This window comes from Oryctolagus cuniculus, chromosome 4, assembly GCF_964237555.1.
Source record: "Oryctolagus cuniculus chromosome 4, mOryCun1.1, whole genome shotgun sequence".
Classification (NCBI taxonomy): domain Eukaryota; kingdom Metazoa; phylum Chordata; class Mammalia; order Lagomorpha; family Leporidae; genus Oryctolagus; species Oryctolagus cuniculus.
The window spans coordinates 167,498,159-167,524,433 of NC_091435.1; the positions used below are offsets into that span (position 1 = coordinate 167,498,159).

A 26,275-nucleotide genomic window follows, 5' to 3' on the forward strand; every position below is an offset into this window, starting at 1 on the left:
ACAACTCTCCAGGACAAAGGACTTGATTTTGAAATCTTTACTTAATATATACTGAATCTATCTTCTGTATATAAAGACAATTGAAAATGAATCTTGATGTGAATGGAATGGGAGAGGGAGCGAGAGATGGGAGGGGTGCGAGTGGGAGGGAAATTATGGGGGGGGGGAAGCCAAGGTAATCCATAAACTGTATTTGGAAATTTATATTTACTAAATAAAAAAATTAAAAAATAAAATAAAATCATCATGTCAAAAAAAGAAAAAAAAAGGACTTGATTTATTCAACAAGTCAATTGGGGGTGGAGAGAATAGAAGGAGGGGGCTATCGATTAGAAAATATTTATGTGACATGTCAATCAAATGCAACATGTGGGACATTGTTTGAATCCTTGTTCAAACAAACCAGATATTTATAAAAAGATGATGTGAGAAATTATAATACAGCTGCAATATTTGATGATATTGATAAACCTTTCTCTTTAAATATAATCATGGCTTTTTTTGGAAGAAACAATATCTGTTACAGAAATACTCAACTCTGTGTAGATGAAATGAGATGATGTCTAGAATTTGCTGCAGACTAATCTAGGGTGGTAGAAGCAGGTGGTGTGTAGATAAAACAAAAAAGGCGCATGAGCTAGTGGTTACTGAAGTCGCACAGCGGGTATATGGGGGCTCATTATATTAATTTTGTATAGACTAGAAGTTTTCCATCATGAAAAGTTAAAAATCCAAGAAAGAAAGAAAGAAAGATGGTGATGGGGTAGGGAGAAAGGGGAAGGGACGGCAGAGCGGGAGGGAAGAAAGAAGGAAGGAACCTCAGGACCCATGCAGGAACCACAATCACTCAGACAAGCATTCATGACTTAATGAAAGTCTGTTTCAATAGCAACTTGCACAGAAAAAGATGAAGTTAAAGAAAGCAATACCTGTGGTTAACAACAGAACAAACTCCTCATAAGGTTATGTAAATTTTACCCAAGAGCTAAAAAAATCTGATCATCTAAAACATGAGATTACTCTCAAATCCACTTGTAATCTGAATGTTTAAAAATAAATAATTAAATGCAGATCAAAAGACACACACCTGAAGCCAAGACCTATGCAGTAATGACAGAATTTTGAAGTACAAAATTTCTAATCACATACAATGATCTAACATACCCCAGGACAAGGGGATTTTCATGAAAATGCCAAAAAAAGGTGAAAAATATAATGATAAAAATAAAATTTTAAGACTCATAATTTTTAAGGAGCCCATTTTTCTCATAGTGTGAGCTCCTAGGGGGTTAGGTGTGTTCACACCCAGCTCAGAAGCTGGGCTTTTCCCTCATCAGCAGTCATGGCTGGATTGGGTGCTAACTTTTGGAAAGTTACTGGAGAATGGTATGACACTCCAACAAGAGTACAGGCAATGGTGTGATAGGAGGGAAACAACAAAGTAGGTACACCAAAATCCAGTAGGCTTTTGGTCCAAGAAGTAAAAGGACTGGCATGAAATAATGACCCACCTTTTAACAAAGCAGGTACCAGGACAGCCTTGGTTGGATTACAGCAGGTGACCATGGCCATGCCTTGCTCTCTCCAACAGTGGACCTGTGGCTTTAATATACTCTAGCAGCTACAGAACAGGGGACATTCTGCCCCTGAAATACTCAGCAGAGACCCAATATGCGGTGACCGTAAAAGATAGACTTAGTGTTGGGAGCAACTGGGGAAGACAGGTTGGCCAAGAAATCAGGAACTGTCTTAAATGCTGCCCAGAGACGAGGGGTTTGGCCTGCAGAGTTTTTTCAATAGGAAGAGTTAAGCAGGGGAGTGGGCCCTCCTGGGGAGGAGAGGTGCATCCTTAGGGCTCACTTTAGCCCTGAGAGGAGGGTTCCTGAATACGATGATGTCAGTGTCTTAATAGGCTCCCGCCACCTGGGAATGAGAACATCCGAGAAACTCCACAAAACATGGAGAGCCATGCACCTGGAAATAGACCATCTGGAAATGAGTTTCCCTATTGTGATTCTAATGGGCTCTCTTCTCTCTCCCACACACAGAAGCAGGTTGACTGCCTGCTTCTCTCTCACATACCCAGACGTGCACATATGTTTTTGTCTCCCTCTCTTTTTCCCTTTCTCCCCTCTCACCTCTTCTCTGGCTTGCCAGACTTGCTTCTCCAGTTCTGCAGGTATCATTTTACCTCTGAGGGACACAGAATTGAGACTTTGAGTTATGTTTAGTAGTTAACAGACAGTAGTACTGCTTTGTAAACAGTGTGCATTTTCCCTGCCCCCCACTAGGCTTCTGGATCCTACCCCCTTTACCTTCCATCTGTTTCCACAAAGCACACGTTCTCAGCACCAATCCCAAGAAAGGAGGCTGCCTTCTTCATGGAGTAATGACTCTGATTTAAAAAGGGCAGGGGAAAAGCAAAGGAAGTGAGCACACAGCCAATAAAAGTGTTGCTTATTATCTCAATGACTGTATGTCACTATGCCCGAGCACTGCCATCGTTGGAAAGTTGCTTCATAAAAAAAAAAAAAAAAAAAAAAAAAAAAAAAAAAGAGTAATATCATTGAGATCCTTAGTAGAGAGGTTGAGACTTTGAGATCAAAGTAACCAGAATTTAACTCCATGTTCTCCAAGTTATAGCTATAGGAGGTTGAAAAATTCATGTACATTTCTTAAGCCTCAATTTGCTAGTTTATAAAGCAGTGATGTAAATACTGCCTACTCCATCTGCTTGATAAAGACTGAAATGGGTTAATACATGCAAAAGGCTTAATATGGTGCCTAGCATATGGAACAAACTATTGGTTTTCATTTTTCTTTTCTTTTCTTTTTTTTTTTTTTTTTTGACAGGCAGAGTGGATAGTGAGAGAGAGAGAGAGACAGAGAGAAAAGTCTTCCTTTGCCGTTGGTTCACCCTCCAATGGCCTCCGTGGCTGGCGCACCACGCTGATCCGAAGCCAGGAGCCAGGCGCTTCTTCTGGTCTCCCATGCGGGTGCAGGGCCCAAGGACTCGGGCCATCCTCCACTGCACTCCCGGGCCACAGCAGAGAGCTGGCCTGGAAGAGGAGCAACCAGGACAGAATCCAGCGCCCCAACCGGGACTAGAACCCGGTGTGCTGGCACCGCAAGGCGGAGGATTAGCCTATTGAGCCGCGGTGCCGGCCACTATTGGTTTTCATACCATTGAGAGAAGAGTTTCCTCTTGATGCTACTAACGGGGCTCAGTATTGATGGAAACTTAAGATCTACTCCACTGAAGACTTGAAACCCTCCAGGAGACAGCAAAGCTCTATCGCACAGATTGCAATCACAGACTAGAAAAGAATTGAATTATTTCCAAGAACAAACAATGGGTTATAAATGCTGATCAGACACTTGACCAACCTTGTTAAATACTGAATGCAAAGCTGAAATTACACACACAGGGGTATGGCTAGGATCATAACAAAAATAACAGTAATTTATAGACAAGCTACTTTCTTGGCTGTGACATGAATGGGGCTAATTGATGGCTCTGAAAGTAGGTGTTTCTCCTTCCTATTGGCAAACAATTATAGGTGCTTTGGGTTCTTGGGCCTTTCTCCTCCAACTGCATGAAATCTATAAAATAATTAGCATTCAAACATTGGAGATGTAATTCTTTATATATTCGTGCAGACAGGTGGTCAATTAATTCTTTGTCATGCCAGAAAAATGAAGGTACTAAAGGACATTATTGTACCAAAAAAAAAAACCCAAGTAATTTAATTTGTAGGTATGAATACATTAAAAGAGCAGTCATGCCTTCACATTTAACTTGATATATTCCCTCAAATGTGGTAATTTTTTCCTTCTTTTGTCACGAGAGTTTTATTGGGAGCTCTCCTTTTTAACACTATAAAAATAAATGCAGAAGTAACAGCATCAGGAAAAATGAAGCAATCCTAAGTAATTAATTTCCAAATATCAAATATGACACAGCCAAAAATGCCTGTAGGATGCAGTTATTTCCGGTTGTTACAAGAACATATGCATATTGAAGAGTAATAATGTACATGAAAATGTAATTAATTCTCTACCTGCTACATCAGCACAGGCTGGTTGGAGGTAACATGTCTGGCATAGCTAAGGTGGCATAGCTATGGTGAGTTATTTCTCACAAGAGAGTTGGGCCCTGGCAACCAAACAGCTATTGATTTCATGATGATAAATGCAGCCTTTCTACGGAGATCTGCCTATAAGGAAAAATCGCTGTGCTCTACCCCTGAGAAATAGCAAAGTATCTCCCACCAAGGATGTGCTAAATAAAGACCTTGTCATCAGAGAAAGAGTAGCTCTGGCAGTGTTATCTTGAAGGACCTCAGTACAGCCCGATGTCAATCTCAAATGGATAGGGACAGATTTTTCAAAAAAAAAGTCTGCAAAACCGAAGCATCACGGAACTGAAAAGAGCCCTGGTATAGGAAGAAAAGGAAGAAGGGATTGCTGCAGACATGCTGAGTAGCTTCTAGGGAAGGTAAACCCAGATGGCTGCAATTCAGAAGCCAATGGAGATGGTGCACTGGCAGAAGATAAGTCATTCCTTCTAAGTCCCAACTTTCCTGTGGGTTTCATAAATCTACAGAAGACCCACAAATCCTGGCAGGTGATCCTTCCTATAAAGACAAAACAGCAAACACCTACATGAAAGAAAGCACTGAGCAGAAGTTTGACTTTCTGATTCCCACGGGGTTTTTGCTATGATCTTAGGTTTCTCAATGCACTGCTGATTTGTCCTCGATGTTCGCTGCCCCCATGGACACTTGGACTCCATCTAATGTTATGGTGATGCTCAAATTAGCTGGTAGGGAGAGCAAGGCTTACAAAGGTTATATTTTAGGGAATGAAGAAATGGAACATTCAGGGGCTTCTTCTAAAATACACAGCTTGTTCAGTTCCTAAAGAGACCAGAGCCCAAATCCAGGTGGACTGACCACAGCCCCATGCTCTGCAGGACACCCTAAGGATGCCCATTGAGAAGGCATGCAACAATATCCCAACCTAGAGAGCGGGGTGCAGTGAGTGAGGCACAAAGGCCCCAAATTTAAAGAACCACAACCCTGGGAACTGCATCTGAGACATCTCCTTTGCCTTCTCATAGTCCTGTCCCTGCTAAAAAGGAACTAAGCCAATGGATCACTGGCCTGGGAGCTAAGTTTCTTTGCCCACTTCACTTCTTAGTGGCAGACAACAATCCTGCTTTATGCTGATTCCAAAAGTGCTATGAATTATCCAGAAGTTTACAAACCCAGAATGGCTCTACACCAAAGGACTGATATCTTTCATTGCTTTCCACTATAGACTCCTTCTGTATGAGCCCCATTGAGCACCACAGAGATGACCTTGGATATAGACACTTCAAGGGTCTCCATCATAATCTTACAGGTCTCTATCAACAGTTGAATTACAACCAAAACCTTCAGTTTGCAACAACAACAACAACAACAAAGACGTCACGGTGAACACACATATTCTGCATTTGATAGTGCAGAACAGACTTAGACTAATTTAGGTCAGGATAAAAACTGGAAAAAACCACCTGAAAAATAGTACAGGAAAACTTACTGGACCACCGATCAAAAAGATAAGACGGGAGGTAGAGCAAAAATAATAACATAGATCTGAAAACTGTTTAGTAAATGTAGGCTCCTTTAATTCTTCTTTTATCTCAGAAATGGATTCATTTGGTATAATAATAGTTAAGGTGGTAATTAAAATATGAATTTAAATAATGGGGGGTGGGTGTTTGGTTTAGGAGGGAAAAGACAACTTAGGATGCCTCTCCTGCTATAATGCCTAGGTTCAGGTGCTTGCTCCACTCCCAATTCAAGTTTCCTGTTGTGTACCCTGGGAAGCATCAGGTGATGCCTCACGTGGTTGGGTTCTGCTACCCAACGTGGGAGACCCAGATTGAGTTCCAGGCTCCTGACTGTGGCCAACTCACCCCTAGCTATTATAAACATTTGGGGAATGAACCACTAGATTCAAGACACTGCTCTCTCTCCCTCTCTCTCTGCTTTTCAAATACAAAATCACATATGCAAATACTATGTCCTAGTGTTCTCAGCAGAGCAGGGGAGGAGAAACATTACAAATCAGAGTGTGGATGGAGGGGGTGAACATATATAATCATGGCTACAGTGTGCTCAAAGTGGTGGGACTTTCTGTGGAATCCACACTTGGCTCTTGGTTTGTCTGGCTCCAGTTTTTACTGGCGTGTAAGACAAGGTATACATTCTGTCTTCTTTTGGAAATTAAAAAAAAAAACTTTTCTTAAGTTCTGATTTCATAACCACAAGAGATTTCCATTCTTTTCATTCGCAGTTCACCAGGCACACTTGCATTTCTGGTCTTTTCCAGGATCATCTTCACTATGGTTTTTATTTTAAGATTCATTTATATGTTTGCTTTGAAAATAAGAGTTACAGAGAGATGGTGAGACACAGAGAATCTTCCATCCACTGGTTCACTCTCAGGATGGTTATGATGGCCAGAGATGGCCAGACAGAAGCCAGGAACCAGGAGCTTCATCTGAGTCTCCTACATGTGTGACAGGGGCCCAAACAAGTGAATTTTCTTCTGCTGCTCTTCCCAGGCCATTAACAGGGAGCTGGAATGGAAGTGAAACAGCTGGGACTTGAACCTGTGCCAATATTGGATACTGGCATCGCAGTACCCGCTAAACCACAACACCATGCCATAATCGGGATGTCCATATAATTTCTTCCCCCTTTTCCAGGGCAATTATCCCAGAAAAGAACTCCATCAAGTTTTAAACCAAATGAAGGATGGTTAAAAAAAAATCATGGTGCAAGGGCAGTCTCAGGGAAGAGGTAGTGAGAAAATGGCAGAGGAAACTCAAGTTAGAGGGACACAGCAGACCTACGTGGAGGGTGTGGACACACACAACTCAGGACTCCAGCAGCCAAGAGCCTCCGCACCAGCTTTGGAGACTGAAGAGAGACCAGACCAGACCGCAGCAGCCCAAGCCAATGATGGTGGAACTAAGGGAAGAGCCTAGCATGAGTCTGGCTTGGAGCTCTATGGGGGACAGTGTGCCTGCCAGCCTAGAGGGAAATAAAAGGGGCACATTTGTTTCTTCCTGACCACTCGGCATCGGCGTCCTGTGACCAGCTGAGAGAGGAGGAGCACCATTTTGTGTTCACGTGCCCAGCAACCAGCTGAGAGGAGACGCCTGAGTTTGTCTGAGAATTCACAGGGGGCCGGGTGCTCGTGACTGTGGGAGCCTTGTGTGCTGGGACTGTGAAAACACTGTGGCTGTGTAGGAGGGTGCAGGGTGTGGCAGGTTCTTTGGGCAGTCACTGTGGGCAGTTCCACATGTTCAGGGCTCCCTGATTCCCTGGTGAGGGTCATTGCTGCAGGATCCGTGCTCACACTGAGGACTGCATGGATCCTTTGTGCAGTTCTTGTGGCAGTGTGGATGAATATTGCGACCACTGGGGCTCCCGCCCAGGCATTGGTCTCCTTGGAGGAGAGGATGTGAGTGTGAGACTATGCCAACGAGCTGAACAAACCTCCCTTCTAATGAGAGAGAGAGGGAGAGAGAGAGAGAGAGAGATTTACCAGGCCCAACTTCGGAATCACCTTGGACACTTCCCTCATCCTGGAGCACAGAACACAGCTCCCTGGCCACACACAGTCCACACACCTCAGGGTATTCACTGAAAGAGCAGACACTCCACTAACCCATGGAGGCATAGTACAAAGATAAAAGCCATCACAGGGGGGAAAAAATAAGCCAACAAGTATCTCCACAAATGCCTAAAAATAAATGCAGCAATTCAAGAAACAAGAATAAGGAAGACAACACAATGTCCCCAAAGGAACACAACATTGCAATTCTAGAATGTGAAAATGAAGAGCTTGAAGAAATGCCAGAAATGGAATTAAAAAAATTGATCATAGGATTACTAAAAATAATCAGAAGCAAATTTATGAACTAAAGAAATCTGTACATGACATGAAAGAAAATTTTTCTTATGAAATTGAGAAATAAAAATGAAATATTGGAAATTAAGAATTCAATAGATCAAATAAAAAATGTGGTGGAAATTCTTAACAACAGAATCAGTGAAGCAGAAAAAAGAATATCCGAGTTAGAAAACAAATCTCTGGAAATTATACAGTCAGATTAAAATAAAAGAATTAGAAAACTAAAAAAAACAGCATTGGAGATCTATGAGAGTCTATCTAACGTCTCAACATTCAATTCTCTGCTTGTGATGCCATCATCAAATTGCTCCGTTTCCAAGCTAGCTCCCTACTAAATGCCTCTGGGAAAGGAGGTGAAGATGGACCAAGTACTTGGGCTCTTGCCACTGCCTTGGGAGATGCGGATGAAAGTCCAGGCTCCTGGCTTCGGTCCTGGCCCAGACTTGGCTGTTTTAGCCAATTGGGGAGTGAACAAGTGGATGCAAGATGGATCTCTCTCTCCCTCTCTCTCTCTCTCTCTCCCCCTGTCTCTCTCTTTCCCTCTCCCTCTCACTAATATTTATTATCCAAATCAATAAATATTCTTTAAAAAAGGACTCTCAGACAAGGTGGTGCCTTCAAGGTGCTGAACTAACATAACTGTGGTGTTCAACACCCTGCTCTGGTGATGAACTAACCAGAATTGTGGTGTTTAACGGGGCTTGGGGAGAGCACGGGGGTGGTCATGTTCGCTTACACTGTGGAGCGCCCAGTGCACTTTTCATGCCTTGCAATAATAAAGTGACTTTTTCTCATTAGAAGAAAGCAACACATGCAAGAAAGCCCAGCTGGAAATGACACAGAACTTGCAGATTGCGCCCACTTCTTTTTTCTTTTTTTTTTCTTTTTTTTTTTTTTTTGACAGGAGTCCTGACATTGCCACAGAAGGTGAAGAAGCTAAACTCATGCTGCTACCAGGGACCTGGGGTAGAATAAATGGCAGAGCGGAAGGGAGGCACCCACTGGAATCTCCCTGATATTTCACTACTGCACTTAAGCGAGGCCATCTACTCTCCCACCTAGTGGCAGCCGGATCATCCCTCTCCTACCAACAGCAGCTAACTGACTTCTTGTTGCAATCCAGACTCTTCTTCACATGCATTAGCTAATGTAACCTCTGAACAACTCACTAGTCAGAGACCATGATGTGGTTGCTGGTTGTTTTAATGGTCCCTCACTGGTCAGGGCAACCCTGTATCCAGACTTTTGCCTGGTGAGTCTTCAGCAAGTCCCCTCAAGAGATGGAGCTGATTTGCCTACATTAGATGTGAGTTCACAGATGTGTTATTGTGCTAAGCAAACAAGGCAGAAGTGACAATGCACCTGTTCTGAGGTTGAGACCCACAAGGCCTGACATACTTCGATGCTCTTTTTCACCTGCGACACTGCCATGAGAAGACGCCTAGCCTAGCCTGCTGAAGGAGAGGGACACATGGAGCAGAGAGAAGTCACTGGATTTATCCAAGCTGAGCCACTCTTAGGTCAGCCATTGGCCAGTCAACCCCTAGCAGGTGAGGGAGGTCAGCCTCCAAGTGCATCTCTCCCAAGACGTGTAGGCAATAATACACGGTTATCTTATGGGATACAGCAAAAGCAGTATTGAGAGGCAAATTTATAGCAATAGGTGCCTATACCAAGAAATTGGAAAGGTACCAAATAAATGAGCTTTCAGCGCACCTCAAGGACCTAGAAAAACTGCAGCAAACCAAACCCAAATCTAGTAGGAGAAGAGAAATAATTAAAACCAGAGAAGAAATTAACAGGATTGAATCCAAAAAAACATTACAAAAAATCAGCCAAGCGAGAAGCTGGTTTTTTGAAAAAATAAACAAAATTGACACCCCATTGGCCCAACTAACTAAAAAAAGAAGAGAAAAGACCCAAATCAATAAAATCAGAGATGAAAAAGGAAACGTAACAACAGACACCACAGAAATAAAAAGAATCATCAGAAATTACTACAAGGACCTGTATGCCAGCAAACAGGAAAACCTATCAGAAATGGATAGATTCCTGGACACATGCAATCTACCAAAATTGAACCATGAAGACATCGAAAACCTAAATAGACCCATAACTGAAACAGAAATTGAAACAGTAATAAAGGCCCTCCCAACAAAGAAAAGCCCAGGACCAGATGGATTCACTGCTGAATTCTACCAGACATTTAAAGAAGAACTAATCCCATTTCTTCTCAAACTATTCAGAACAATCGAAAAAGAGGGAATCCTCCCAAATTCTTTCTATGAAGCCAGCATCACCTTAATCCCTAAGCCAGAGAAAGATGCAGCACTGAAAGAAAATTACAGACCAATATCCCTGATGAACATAGACGCAAAAATCCTCAATAAAATTCTGGCCAATAGAATACAACAACACATCAGGAAAATCATCCACCCAGACCAAGTGGGATTCATCCCTGGTATGCAGGGATGGTTCAACATTCGCAAATCAATCAATGTGATTCACCACATTAACAGACTGCAGAAGAAAAACCATATGATTATCTCAATTGATGCAGAGAAAGCATTTGATAAAATTCAACACCCTTTCATGATGAAAACTCTAAGCAAATTGGGTATAGAAGGAACATTCCTCAATATAATCAAAGCAATTTATAAAAAACCCACAGCCAGCATCCTATTGAATGGGGAAAAGTTGGAAGCATTTCCACTGAAATCTGGCACCAGGCAGGGATGCCCACTCTCACCACTGCTATTTAACATAGTTCTGGAAGTTTTAGCCAGAGCCATCAGACAAGAAAAAGAAATCAAAGGAATACAAATCAAGAAGGAAGAAGTCAAACTATCCCTCTTTGCAGACGATATGATTCTGTACTTAGAGGATCCAAAGAACTCTACTAAGAGACTATTGGAACTCATAGAGGAGTTTGGCAAAGTGGCAGGATATAAAATCAATGCACAAAAATCAACAGCCTTTGTATACACAAGCAATGCCATGACTGAGAAAGAACTGCTAAGATCAATCCCATTCACAATAGCTACAAAAACAATCAAATACCTTGGAATAAACTTAACCAAGGACGTTAAAGATCTCTACGATGAAAATTACAAAACCTTAAAGAAAGAAATAGAAGAGGATACCAAAAAATGGAAAAATCTTCCATGCTCATGGATTGGAAGAATCAACATCATCAAAATGTCCATTCTCCCAAAAGCAATTTATAGATTCAATGCAATCCCAATCAAGATACCAAAGACATTCTTCGCAGATCTAGAAAAAATGATGCTGAAATTCATATGGAGGCACAAGAGACCTCGAATAGCTAAAGCAATCTTGTACAACAAAAACAAAGCCGGAGGCATCACAATACCAGACTTCAGGACATACTACAGGGCAGTTGTAATCAAAACAGCATGGTACTGGTACAGAAACAGATGGATAGACCAATGGAACAGAATTGAAACACCAGAAATCAATCCAAACATCTACAGCCAACTTATATTTGATCAAGGATCTAAAACTAATTCCTGGAGCAAGGACAGTCTATTCAATAAATGGTGCTGGGAAAACTGGATTTCCACGTGCAGAAGCATGAAGCAAGACCCCTACCTTACACCTTACACAAAAATCCACTCAACGTGGATTAAAGACCTAAATCTACGTCCTGACACCATGAAGTTATTAGAGAACATTGGAGAAACCCTTCAAGATATTGGCACAGGCAAAGAATTTCTGGAAAAGACCCGGGAGGCACAGACAGTCAAAGCCAAAATCAACTATTGGGATTGCATCAAATTGAGAAGTTTCTGTACTGCAAAAGAAACAGTCAGGAAAGTGAAGAGACAACCGACAGAATGGGAAAAAATATTTGCAAACTATGCAACAGATAAAGGGTTAATAACCAGAATCTACAAAGAGATCAAGAAACTCCACAAAAACAAAACCAACAACCCACTTAAGAGATGGGCCAAGGACCTCAATAGACATTTTTCAAAAGAGGAAATCCAAATGGCCAACAGGCACATGAAAAAAATGTTCAAGGTCACTAGCAATCAGGGAAATGCAAATCAAAAGCACAATGAGGTTTCACCTCACCCCGGTTAGAATGGCTCACATACAGAAAACTACCAACAACAGATGCTGGCGAGGATGTGGGGAAAAAGGGACACTAACCCACTGTTGGTGGGAATGCAAACTGGTCAAGCCACTATGGAAATCAGTCTGGAGATTCCTCAGAAACCTGAAGATAACCCTACCGTTCGACCCAGCCATCCCACTCCTTGGAATTTATCCAAAGGAGTTTAAATTGATAAACAAAAAAGCGGTCTGCACCCTAATGTTTATTGCAGCACAATTCACAATAGCCAAGACCTGGAACCAACCTAAATGCCCATCAACGGTAGACTGGATAAAGAAATTATGGGATATGTATTCTTTAGAGTACTATACCGCAGTAAGAAACAATGAAATCCAGTCATTTGCAACAAAATGGAGGAATCTGGAACACATCATGCTGAGTGAAGTAAGCCAGTCCCAAAGGGACAAATACCATATGTTCTCCCTGATCGGTGACAACTGACTGAACACCAAAGGGGAAACCTCCTGAAGTGAAATGGACACTATGAGAAATGGTGACTTGATCAGCATAGCCCTGACTGCTGATGGACAACTTAATACATTATCCCTCATAGTATTTTTTTTTTGTCTGTTCTACTTGATATGACTGGTTTAATTCTGTAATTATCACACAGTTATTCTTGAGTGTTGAAAATTAACTGAAATGTGATCCCTGTTGAACGTAAGAGTGGGAATAAGAGAGGGAAGAGATGTGTAATTTGGGGCATGCTCGGGCTGACTTGCCCCAATTGGTAGAGTTGGAAACATACCAGGGGATTCCAATTCAATCCCATCAAGGTGGCATGTGCCAATGCCATCTCGCTATTCCAGGTGATCAATTTCAGTTCACAATTGATCATAATGAAAGGACTGAGAGTCAAGGGGAGCACATGGGCAAGTCTAGTATCTGCTGACACCAACCAATAGAATGGATAAAGGGGAGAGTGGTCCAGCATGGGAAGTGAGATGCTCAGCAGACTCATAGAATGGCGGATGTCCTAAATAGCACTCTGGCCTCAGAATCAGCCCTAAAGGCACTCGGATCTGGCTGAAAAGCCCATGAGAGTATTTCAGGCATGGAAAGCCAAGACACTCTGGCAAAAAGATCTCTGTGAGTGAGATCCCAGTGGAAAGAACAGGTCTTCAAAGAGGGAGGTGCCTTTCTCTGAAGGGAGGAGAGAACCTCCACTTTGACTATGACCGTGTCTAAACAAGATAAGAGTTGGAGAACTCAGGGGGCTTCCATAGCCTTGGAAACTCATAACTGGTGCATAGGGAAATTACTGATGCCATAAACAGGAGTGTCAATTTGTGAAGTCAACGGCAGGAGTCACTGTGCACTTACTCCTCATGTAGGATCTCTGTCCTTAACGTGCTGTACACTGAGGCTTAATGCTATAATGAGTACTCAAACAGTATATTTCACTTGTGTTTCTATGGGGGTGCAAACGATTGAAATCTTTACTTAATGTACACTAAACTGATCTTCTGTAAAAAAAAAAAAAAAAAAAAAGAAATTATCAATTCCCAACTTGACTCTCACTGGGATTAAACATGACAATAGGTCTGATCTGATTTCATCATCATTTAAAAAAAATCATCTATTATTTTTCACTTTATGTTTCTGTGTGGGAGCAAACTGTTGAAATACTTACTTAAGGTATGCTAGGCTGATCTTCTGTATATTAAGATAATCGAAAATGAATCTTGACGTGAATGGAGGGGGAGAGGGAGTGGGAAGGGGGGGGTTGTGGGTGGGAGGGACGGTATGGGGGGGAAGCCATTGTAACACATGAGTCGTACTTTGGAAATTTATATTCATTAAATAAAAGATAAAAAATAAAAAATAAAAAATAAAAAAAAAATAATACACGGTTATCATTCTATGTTGTTGGACTTCGGGATAATTGGCGAGGCAGAAAAGTTAACTGATTCATTCAAATTTTATAAATTAGTAAACTGAGGCCCAATGAAATTGATCAACGTACTCACGGTCACTCAGTAAGCAGTGGAGACAAATGAATCCAGGCAGCCTAATTCAAAGTCAAGGTACTTATCCACAATCTGACCTTCTACATTGGTGGTGAATAAAACAAGAGATAGGGAACATATAATTGTGTGTGTGTGTTACAAGTACCTCCTTTTCCCTTGAAAAGGAAGATGACTCCCTTGTATTTGCCAATCAAAGAAATCAATTATGTGATTAGCAGACCTCACTGAGATCAGTAGTGATCATCTATGTTTTAATAAATGAGACGCTCAATGAGGGAATTCACAGGAAGAGATAACACTTTCAAATCAAGTGTTCTCTCTTCTCAGAGAAAATGTTACAGACTGTAAATATTACATATGGATGGTCTACAAAATTGGACCCACAAGAATTTTTTCAGAACACAATATTAGATTATACTTAGGCAGAGTAGTTACCCTCGGGTGCTCAAAGAAGCCTCATAAATACTGCATTCTCAGAAAACCTATATCTAATATCAAGAATAATTTTTTTACCTCGGCAGAAGTGAAAACGACGAATCTTGGCAACCCAGAGAGCCCCTTTTCCTTAATATTGGGGCAATATTTGTATCTAGCTAAGTTCATTGCATACATGTTGGACACTGAGCCACCTGCAAAGAAATGAAAACACCATATTTATAGCATGAAGTTAAGTTCCATAAGTGCTCAACAAGAGACAGCCTGAATAACTGTAGCAGTGCTAGTCTAGTGGCAATCACTGTGAAAGTTATCCCGACAATGCCCCCAACCCACATCTCCATATTCCACACACAGTGATCTAAGCTCCAATCCCACACCTTCAGTCTCATCAAAGAGGAACATTTTGGTCTATTCTTTCATTCTAGGGCTTTCCCAAAGTAATGCTGTAAATCTATGAGGTCTGGACACAGGGCCAGTACCTAGCTCTCCATAGGCAATAATATTCTGTCTACCACCTGATCAGCAAAACTGAAATGACAACCCATGTTCATCTCTCACTCAAAAAAAAAAAAAAAAAGATGGTGGTTGCAGGATAAACAAATGTGATTCTGACACCTTCTCAAATAAAACTGATTGAAAAATCTGAGGACTTATCATAGCCCTTCTAAATGCCCAAGAACAGATAAATACATTAGTGTTAGATACAAGTCCTAAATTATAGGCATCTCACTTGTTAAGGGTGTGTGTCATTCACTTAGTGTATGTGCAATGTTTTATCACTCTGAAGAAAGGCACAAGCTAGATCCCCACCAAGCAGCTCTGTTAATACCCAGTGTTGTATAGTGTGTGGAGCTGTAAGGATGTTGTTCCTGATATGAGTAAGTTTTTGGATGCTTGTCATGGAAGGGTGATGGCAATAACTAATTGTACTCACCTGGGTTAAATATTCCATCCCCTTCTTTCCAGCCAATAAATTCAATCATTTTCTTCAGAACCGCTTCTTCCACTAATAGAAACACTGGGGACACCTCATACGTATAACTAGATAGATATAAAAAACACTTCACTTCTATGACTAGAGTCAAAACATCCCTTTGGTGTCCCAAGAAACGCACATAGAGTTTATTAAACCAAGGGGCTGCCAATGTGTAGGTAGTCTTTGGAAATAAGGAATTACTTCATCAGTGACTATGCTAGGCATGGTTCCCTAAGTGCCAGTATGGGGTGACCTTCATGATACACAAGATACATCAACAGTTTTAATTTAGAGTAAAGTTTCAATCCCATGGGTAAAGACAAAGGCAGTGCACTAGAGTTTTTTCCTTGGCCATAAGTAGTGGTCATCGCACTCTTTGGATCCTGTGGTACTAAGTTGGATGTCAATGTTGGTTGAAGAACAGCCATCATCATGGTGACCAGGTTTGATTAGGTTACTCTCATGAATATGCTAATCGTCAGCTCGACCTATTCTACATGGGGCCTACCTGTTCTGAACTAGGGCTTCCTCCACCACACTACTGTGCTTGTTCAACTGAGAAGCGTGCTGGGAGATATCTCTCATTACTTTTGCCAGATCCCCTGGCAATGAAGGATTTGTTACTCTAGGCTGCAAGGCCATTGACAGAGATCAGAGCTGTGTTAGCCCCTTTGGGGATTGCCTGGGCTGCAGAAGGCTACCTCCCCAAGGATACCCCCTTTCCTGTGGCAATCCACACCTGATGAGCTAAAAAGGCCTGGCCCACAGCCCCAATTCCAGACCTCTCTGGAGGGCCACTGTAGGCCATGGGTCTCCATGCAGTCAACTCAGGTTGTCACTGAGCCTGCATGGTAGCTTGGTCCTGTCCTGCCTACTCCTGCATCCTCCTTCTCACTCCATGTTGGTCTCAAGGGTATTCCCGAGAAAATATGCTACTCACCAATCTCCATCTACAGTGGTTTCTCAGGGGACCCAAACTGTGAGAGTCACAGAGCCCTGTTTTGTAATGTTTGAGTCTCCTGTCTCCAGAGAACTCAGGGGTGACTAAATATCTACACTTTTCTTCTCAATTAAGTGATCACATTAATTCTATCTGAATAAATGTTTACCGTATATATGCATGCTATGCAGAGATTGATAGTCACAGAACTTAATGTAATTATTTTTACATCTGGATGAGAAACCCTTGGGATACAGGCTATATATATATATCTATATCTATATATATATACACACACATATACATATATACATATATATGTGTGTGTGTATATATATATATATATATATATATATATATATATATAACAGCAACTACGTACTGACAATCTGTTCCCAGCCCTGCACAGGTATCAAATTTTTAAAAATAAGATAGCTTCTTCTTTTAACCATGGATGAAATCAGTGTACACACAACAAGAGTATGAAAACAAGGTATATGTGTTTATGTGAACCTACAAATTTTTTAAAAAGCAAGCGTGAAAGCTGTGTTGGAACACTTGGTCAACTGTAAATCTAGTCATAGGGCAGGAGATAGAGTGTGAAAAAATATACACTCATGGATTGCTACGCTTTGATGGTTCAAGCTTAGCAACAACTAAAAACTTCTACATATTTCAGATAAAAAACTGAGATGAAGAACTAAAAAAAAACCTTGAACATACAAGAAAGTTCAAAGAACATAATCCAAAAAACCTTGTACATACAAGAAAATTCAGAGTATAACCCTACTGTCTCTCCTGACTTACTCACTGCTTGCTTTTCCACATATTCAAACCTGGTGTCTGCTCTCATGGTGCCACCAAAGCATCTGTAACTAAGGTCACCAATGATGTGCATGTTGCTAATCCAGTGGACATTTTTAATCTTCATCTTCACTACCGACCAACATGTGACACTCTCCTCCAAGGCTTCTGTACCTGCTCTCTTGATTTTCAGCACCTTCTCTGTCTCCTCTGTAGGCTAATCCTCCTTCTCCCAGCCTACCAATAAATGCTGGGTCTTCTCAAGGTCCAGACCCAAGCTTTCTTCTCTTCTCACTCTATACTGTATCAAACAGGCAATGGGAGGATGCTTTCCGATCTTGACCACTCACTTAAAATGTCTTGTTGAGCTTTGGAAATATATCAATCAATGTGTGGAGCATGCCCACAGAAATTCAGATTTATTTGTTGCCAGCCAGCTGCCATTTATCTATTGTCTATCTATCATATCCAACTCTCTTTCTATCTAGTTTTTAAATTTCCCACATTAATTTGAATGAGGGCTGAGGATGACTGATTTAGGGGATATCATCCATACCCACTATTTCAATCATAATTTTACAAATAACTTCTACATTTGTATCTTTTCTATGGATTTCACAACTCCAGGCCTAGATATCCTTCAGTCTAGTGGATATATGTTCTTGGACATCTTAAAGTCACTTCAAACTCAAATGCCTTGATCTTGCCTCTTCCATCCTATACTTGAAAATTCTTCCACTCTCCCAGGGCTTCCTATGTCAATGAATGGCATAACCATGAACCCAGCTATGAGCACCTGAAATACAGATGTCATCTCAGAAGCTTCTCTCTTGTCTTCATTTCCCAGAGCCAACACATTATGCAGTCTTTCCTATTTTATCTTTTTAGCATACATACATTTTGTTTCTGACTATTCCTACCATCTAACTCCAAACTACTAGGATCTCTCACCTGATACATTCCAAATCGTTTCCTTCCTATCTCCTCTTCATATTTCCAGCAATCTTTTCAAACAGCAAATGTTACTCAATGATATAGAAATCTTCAGTGGCTTTCCGTGTTCTCAAAATAACTCATTAACATGGCCCGCTGCTATCTCTCTCTCTGATCTTATCTTCTACTCTACTCCCTGTGGCTCTCCACCTGCACTTCCAGTTCAGTCCCTCCTACTACAGGGCCTTGGCACTTGTGGTTTCCTCTACTTGGAACTCAGCCCTCCCTCTTTTACCTACTTGATTCTTGCTTATTTTTCAGTTCCTAACTGTCATTTATTAAGAGAAGGCTTTTCTGAGCTTCCAACTAGGAAAAAGTGTCTCATTTTTTATTTGTAGCATCATGTACCTCTTCTTCACCACATATCTGAATTTTCTCCTAAATTATGTGGGTCATTTTGACAAGATTTCTCTCACACCAGATTTCAGGGCAGAGCCAAGGTTGGTTTCTCTTCCCAGTGTCTCTCCAGTGCTTAGCACAGATGTAACTTTTCATACAGGAATGAATGAAAAGTTACTTAACCAGTTTTCCCCTCTGTTAAATGGAGACAACAATTTTCTGCCTTATCACACAGTGTCACTATACAAACCAGACAGCTCTTTGACTACTGCTAAATGTTATAAAACTAGAGACTATGCAAAAGAAACCATTTAATATAAATTCATTAAGTAAAATTTCATCTACTTAAAAACATCTCTAATTCGTATGTGCTATGACATTCCAGTAGCATTGGCACTTACACGCTTGGGTTTAATGCTTCTGTTATAAATCGGGCCACCAAGGAGTAATAATCAAGTCCAGCATACAACTGGTTGAAAAATCTTGGGTGATCTGTAAATGTAAAACAGAGTATTCATCTATGCAGCAATAAAAAAGAAATAGAGAAACTATGGATACAGCAATAACACAAATAATCTTTCAGACAATGAAAGCAGCCCGACACAAAAGGGTATATATGACACGATACTATTTATACGGCACTCAAACCAGCCACACTGTCTGTGGAGGTAGAGGCTAGAATTCCCAGTACTTAGAAGAAACTGTTGAATGGGAAGGGCCTCGAGGGCACCTCTGCACTATTAGGGTTGATCTAAATCTCTATCTGGATGACGTTGCCACATGCACAGCATTCAATGAGCTGAGCGCTTCCAATGTGTGTGCTCTATTGAACATAAAATGCTTCTCGATTTTTAAAAGCTCAACATATGATTGTGTACATAAAAAATGCTGAAAATTCATCTTCCAAGCTAAGCAAAATCCAAGCACTCTTTCCCGAGCTTTGATATAGCCTGCTGCTTTTTGTACACACAGACCAGAATCCCTGAAACACGCATTCTCTGAACGCTGTGCAGGTATCACAGCCTGCTTCCTTTATCTTCCGAAAATCTCCAGATTAACCTCCCTCCCTCCGAAGGCATCCCACTCACCGCAGGTTCAGCTCAGGCTACAGCAGGGAGTGGCCCGTTGTTCTCAGACTGGGCCAGTGCAGTGGGCGCCATGTAAATGCAGTAGGATGTGACTGATCATACAGCTTACATACACTTTTGAATTCAAATGACTTCAAATGAAATCTTTCAGATTCAAACAACCTCTCCTTCCAACTTTCTGCATCATTTTTCCTGATAAAAAAGGGTCTCCTAAATGGTCTTGGCTTTAGGAGTGAATATTCACACCACACACCAGACTGGGGCTTGACATTCTCAGTCTCTGGAAGCCCACTGTGACAGAAAACAAAGAGGCAGGAGGTCTGTTTCTAAATTTGAGTATTGGTGAACCATTTTAGCCAGTGACCTCTCATTACAATTTACAGCATGTGGTTGGAGGTTTTTTTTCCCCCTCTTTAAACTCAGGATTCAATAAAAAATGAAAATCTCACAAGAAAATGTCTTTTCAACTAAAACATGGAAAATGTCCTCTGATCTGGCAAATGAAACCAGACTTGCTACAAGTAATTTTAATAAGATTTTTTTATAGTTCTGTGTTAATTTATGATTGATTTCCATGGTAACATTATGGAAAATATCCAGTAAACTGAAAAATCTACTACATTAAATGTCATTCTACACTCCTGACATGCACTATAATAATAAGATATGTATCTCTGCTTTTGAAATGCTAACTGGGTTTTTGATACATACACCAGACTTTCCCAAGGGAATACAATCCAATTATTTTTAGCCAGGATTTTATTATATACTTTCCACTAAATTTAGTCCAGTGTCAGAATTCACAAAGCACAGTGCCTGTATGGTCTTAAGCGCTGCATTACCTTTATGTCACACTGAGAAATGAATATTTTGGAAAGTTATTCTTTCACTTTTGCAGCTTGTTTATGGGTATTTAGGATATTAAGACTCAGGTTTCAAAAGTACCTCACTATAAGAGAGATATCCATCATTGCGTTCACAAATAAGCACAGTAGTTATTGCATTTTTGTGAGAATCACAGTAAAAACTTACCATGTATTTATTTTTCTTATATTTGTCTAAAGGTTTTGATTTTTTGATCCTGCAATATTTGCTGAAAGAATTTGGTAGTTGCAAGACACTAAGAATTAGTCAGTGACTTCCAAATCAATCTAGCCTTGTATATATTATAGGTGCCATCCATGTTTAAAGATTTACTTCTTTATTTGAAAGGCAGAGTAACAGAGAGGGAGAAACAGCAAGGGAATAAGAGGTACTCTATCTGCTGTTGCACTCCCCAGTTGCCCTCAACAGCCAGGGCTGGGCCAGGTCAAAGACAGGAGCAGGAATCTTCATCTGAGTTTCCTGCATGGGTAACAGGGGCCTGAATAATTGGACCACCTCTTCTGCCTTCCCAAGCACATTAGCAGGAAGCCGAATTGGAAGTAGAGCAGTGGGGACTCAAACTGGTACTCCAATGCAGAATGCAGGTGTCCTTGCCTAACTCATACCATGGTGCCCACCCCCAAATGCCCTCTTTAACAGTGTTTAAATCTTTTGAGACATCAAGAGTTTAAATCATTTAACAAGCCCATAGAGTCAAAATATCATTTGTCAGTTTAGATCAACATAAGAAACTACAAGTAGAAGCAATAACACATGGTATTGACCACAAGTGGAGTATGGAATTGGGCAAGGAGCAGCTGCCATATAAATATAAACACTAATTTCCCTCTCAATTCATCTCTGACCTTGACAATGGATTTGGATCAGAGATTACATGGACCATTGTGAAAACATCATAACCACTATTTTTTGATCCATGCTTCTCATCCCATAAACATTACTGTACTTCACTTTATTAAGAAGTAGATGAATGCTTTACAAATTTAAGAACCTGTTAGAGGCACAGATCAAGGCAGCAGATTCATGCTCTTACTAGTTTTGACGCTGTAGCGAATGACATCTTGGCAGAGCTCCAACAGTCTGTCCTGTGGCTCGCCTGTGTCTCTCATCTCCAAATCAAGAAGTTGTTTCAGTTGTTCAGGAGATTGCCATTCACAAACCTGGAGATCAGCAACAACATGCAATTCATCGAGAACCCACCAGAGCCAGGTATTGAGAGGAAGTGGGAAACATGGACTGTATGAAGCTGTGAGACAAAGGGGAAGGACTGTATTTAAATGGGAAACCAGTTTCACATGACAAGAGCTATAGTAATCATGCAGATGATGTTAGAAACAATGGGGGTTCCATCTTGGATTTGCAAGGTCCAAGGCATCCTAGAAGAACTGATACCCACTGTTCTGTAAATTAAGAGTAGTCTGAACCAAACAAAGGTTGGGGGATGAGGGAATGCAAGAGGTATTCTAGAAGCAGTTATCAGAAGTCACAAAGACTAAAATTAGGGTAGCTCAGGGCACATCTGGAAAACTGTGTAAGTTTGCTGTGGACTTTATGGATAAGAGAAGCAACATGTAGGGCTGGAATATTCAACTAGCATCCTAAGATTTCTCTCTGCGGATGCCCTTGCTCCATTGGGTCTGCTATCAACCTAGGGGCCGGAATGATCCTCAGACTAAGCTCTGGCCATGCCTGGGCTCCAATATGTTCAACGGTTCCCCATTTCCTTCATGGAAAAACCTAAAGTCCTTACAAAGACATAAAATGATCCCAGGTTACATACTTCTCCTGGCTGCGTTTCCACGCTAATCTCACTTACATTACTTTCCTCCTGGGGACTGCTGCTCCCACCTTCGCCTCCTTGCCACTTCCTTTGCCCAGAAGACTTCTTCCCTACATATCCTCCTAGCTGATGCCCTTACTCCTTCCAAAACTGTGCTCTTACGTCGCTTTATCAACAACAGCAGGCCTAGCTCTCTTACTTAAACTTAAAACCTGCCTAGGACCCTGTCTCTATGAATTCCCTTGAGTTTTTGCTTCTCTCCTCCTTTCCATAGCACATTGCATTTTTCAATACATTATGGTCTTCATTTATTTCCTATGTCCTACAGGCTCTCTAGGGAGGCAGAGATCTAGATCTGTTTGTTTATTGATCACAAGTAACTAACACAGAACTGACCTCATTAACAGGTGCCCAATAAAGATGTGTTGAATGAAATAATAAACACATGAAGAGATATGTTCCAGATCATGACAGTCATGTTACAGGGTTTTGTGGGGAGCAGCTCGGACTGGACTAAGTTACTGGAATTAAGACTTATTCTATGCATCTGCTCTCCCACAATATGGCGCTGGGAGAGAAGTAAACAGCTTCTACACAGCGGCCTCCAGTTCAACCAATAAACAGCAGGACCTGCTCCTGATTGGAGGAGAGCAGCGTGCTCGGCGTGTGGGCAGCCGAGTTGGGATTGGCAGAGGAGGACTATAAAGGAGGAGAGAGACGGCATGCACCAGGAACATCTAAGGGGAACATCTACCTGAAGGGACACCTGTGCAGCCCCCGAGAGAGCCGGCTGGCGGTGTGCTGCTCCCCTGTGGAAGTGGGGAAAGCGGCCAGGGGGAACCGCCCTTCCACGGAGGTGGAAGGGACAGTAGCCAACCCGGGAAGAACCAGCAGCAAACCCGGGGAGGGCCGAGCAGACGAAAGAACAGCGCAGGGTCCTGTGTCGTTCCTCCATGAAGAGGGGGAGCGACAGGTTTGATTTGGTTCTAAAGAAGCCATTGAGCTGTTTCAGATAATGAGATTAAATGATATCTTATTTGTGTGTTTTGACAAAAGCTTTTATTAGCTTTGTAGAGAGTCTAAGAAAGATTGGAGGCGAGAAGTTACTGGAAGAAACAAAGCAAAAGAAGGTAATGGTTTGGTTGACAGTAGATGTCATAGGGATGACATGCATAGTTTCTAGCAATATTTAAAATGCAGAAGCAGTAGATTTTGGATACCAGTTAGATGGTGAGGCTAAGAGAAAGGAATGAGCCAAGGACAATCCTGAAGTTTCTATTTTGGACCCCAGGTTTGATGATGGAAATAGGGATAATAGGAGAAGCTTCTGGTCTCAGGTGGAGTAGGGATGATGAGTTTGGGGCACATTTGGTCCAAGTCACTTTTGGAACATCCAAAAGAGACATAGCAGTTGATCCGATACTCTCGTGACAACTCAGTGGTAGAGTTCTAGGCATACATTCTGATTATGTAAGAGTGAGTGATGATATGGCTCAGAAAAACATACAGCAAAGAAGAGAAGCCATCATAGCTCCCCTGGGCACCGGGGATCAGGCAATGGGAGAAGAGCTCCCCTATGCCATGAAGACAGGTCCGACAGGTAAGGCGACTACTAGGGGTCAGGGAAGAAAGAGAGAGAGAGAGAAAGAGGGAGAATGTTTAAGGAGAAGGTCACTATTATCAAAGACTGCTGAGAAACCAAATTAGATAAAGACTGAGAAGTGTTCATGGGATGTATCAACAAGGAGGTGTTCTTGGCAAGAGAAATTTGACTTAGAGGGGTGGGTGTGGAGGCCAGATTGCTGTGAAATGAGGATGTAGGAAGTGAAGAAAGAGGGAGGGGGAGGTGTGGACATTCTTTAAGAAGTTTGGCTGTGGAAGGGAGGAGAGAGACAGGGAGTAGCCAGGGAGTAAGATGACTGGGAGGTGGGAGGTTGGGAGAGGCAGGGGAAAATACCAAGTTTTCAAGAGGTGTGAAATTAAATCCATGCTATAACCATGACTGGCAGAGGTAAATCAAAAGTGCTTCTGATAATGGAAAGAAATGACTCCTGATATACTCCCCACCATGGAGGAGTCTCAGGTGCATTTCACTGTGGGAAAACAACAAGACTCAAAAGGCCACTCCGAATATGATCTCCTCTACACAACATTCTGGGAAAGGCAAAAACCTGTAAGGTCAGAAGACAGATCAGTGTTTCACAGGTACTAGAGGAGAAAGAAGGCACAGGGACATGTGGGGGTTGATGGAAGAGCTGTATATCCTGATTGTGGCGATGTGACATGAATTATCAATACTCATGGAACTGCACACCAGAAACATACAGCATGAATTATAGCTCAGCTTCTTATGTGTCTGAGAAAGGGCCTACTGGTCAGGACACTAGGAGTGATCATCTCACTAAGCACAGTCCCTGTCAATGGTGTCCTGTTGGATCTCAAACACAGTAGGCTGAGTTAGTGGCATAAAAATCTCACCTCCTTTCCCTGAACCCCCACATAGCTTTCAGTTTAACTTCACATCCTCAGCCCACACTTCTACTCTGTTGTGATTGACATGAGGCTCCACAGTTGATATTTTGAGGACTTTAAGCCTTGCCTACTCATCTCCCAGTGTCCCCTCCATGAGCCCTTCTCTCTTGCTATGTTAAATATTTTGTCCTTCTGCAATGCTTTCCATTATTTACCATCTTGTTTTCTTGAACACCCTGAGAAATGAACAACCTCACTTTGACTTCTCTCTGCCCAGCATAATCTTACCTAACCATTACACTCCACATAAAAGTTCACCCTGCCCATTCCTCTGAAACCCCAGTGATCTGCCCCACCTTACACCAGCCTACACATTCACCCTGGGATCTCCTTCTCTCGTTTCCAAAGAAAACTTATCCTTCCAATGAGATTATACATTCTGTCCAAAGCTGGGCCTTTGCCTTATTTTTCTCTTTATCTTCCAGGGCCAGATACAATGCCTTGCCCATAGCTAGCACTTGGTTAATATTTAACAGAAAAAAAAAGCCAATTAAAAAATCTTGCCAGAGGATCAGTGTGCTCCAAAATAAAGCAGATCCAACCTATTAGCAGTATAAACATTGGAAAATATGCAATTATAGATTATTAATCTCAATGAATACAAAACATCAGCAATGGTTTTATTTGTATTGAATCCACTCAAAGTTCACAGCCCATGTCAATCTAGTTTTCTGTCAGTTTTCCCAAATACATGGGATCAAACATTTAAAATAAATACCATCACATTTAAGCTATTTTTAAAATGAATTTATTCTGGTTAATGTAATTGGAATAAAAATCTCTTCCATTCATTCATGTGTTGGTAATTCAATTCCAAAATGAAAAGCAATTAATAGGGTAAAGCACAATTTAATGATTTGAAAGCCTCCTGGAGAAGTAGTAAAAAATACAAAGTCTAAGGTCAGGTTGCTGTATCATAGTCCCAGCTCTGACACTAGTGCATGGTCTTGGGTAAACATTTGACCTCTTTGTCATTTGACTTCTTTGTGCCTCATTCACCTCCTCATCTCTAAAACGAGGATAATAAAGAGTATCTGCCTTACAGGATTTTCTAAGCATTAAATACATAGATGCATATAGAATTGTCCTGAAAACAGTGCCCAGCAAAGCGTGTTTTAGCGAGTGTATGCATCAGACCAGCAGATTATTTACAGTCTAGGGCAGGGAGCCTCACTGCTGTGCTTCATGGGCTCTTCTAGCTACACCATGGTTCTGACAACCTCCCAACAAATGATGACTGACATAGTAAGGGTCCACTCTTCAAGGAAAGCAGACATTGGGTGGGCTCCAGGGAGGGTGTGGCCCAAACTTTGGTATCTGGACATCCCCTTGAGACAATGGCCTTGAGAAAATGAAAGTGTGTGCTTCCATTTAATTTAGGTCCCAAGCATGCAGTTACGGGAAATACCCATCTT

General features: G+C 41.5%; 1 protein-coding gene across 3 annotated transcripts in view; it reads right to left on the minus strand.

Annotated features, from left to right (window-relative positions):
* GADL1 (glutamate decarboxylase like 1) overlaps positions 1-26,275 on the minus strand; it is a 199,150-nt gene that overhangs the window by 135,278 nt on the left and 37,597 nt on the right. For 2 of the 3 annotated variants that reach the window (XM_070072897.1, XM_070072898.1), the window contains exons 3-8: positions 21,582-21,708; positions 18,977-19,067; positions 15,458-15,564; positions 14,599-14,714; positions 2,316-2,395; positions 2,139-2,193 (exon numbers count right to left, since the gene is read on the minus strand). In XM_070072897.1, the coding sequence (XP_069928998.1) occupies positions 2,139-2,193; positions 2,316-2,395; positions 14,599-14,714; positions 15,458-15,564; positions 18,977-19,067; positions 21,582-21,708 (576 nt within the window). Of the gene's footprint in view, positions 1-2,138; positions 2,194-2,315; positions 2,396-14,598; positions 14,715-15,457; positions 15,565-18,976; positions 19,068-19,663; positions 19,955-21,581; positions 21,709-26,275 lie in introns of those variants that run through there. The other variant, XM_070072899.1, reaches the window with a different exon arrangement.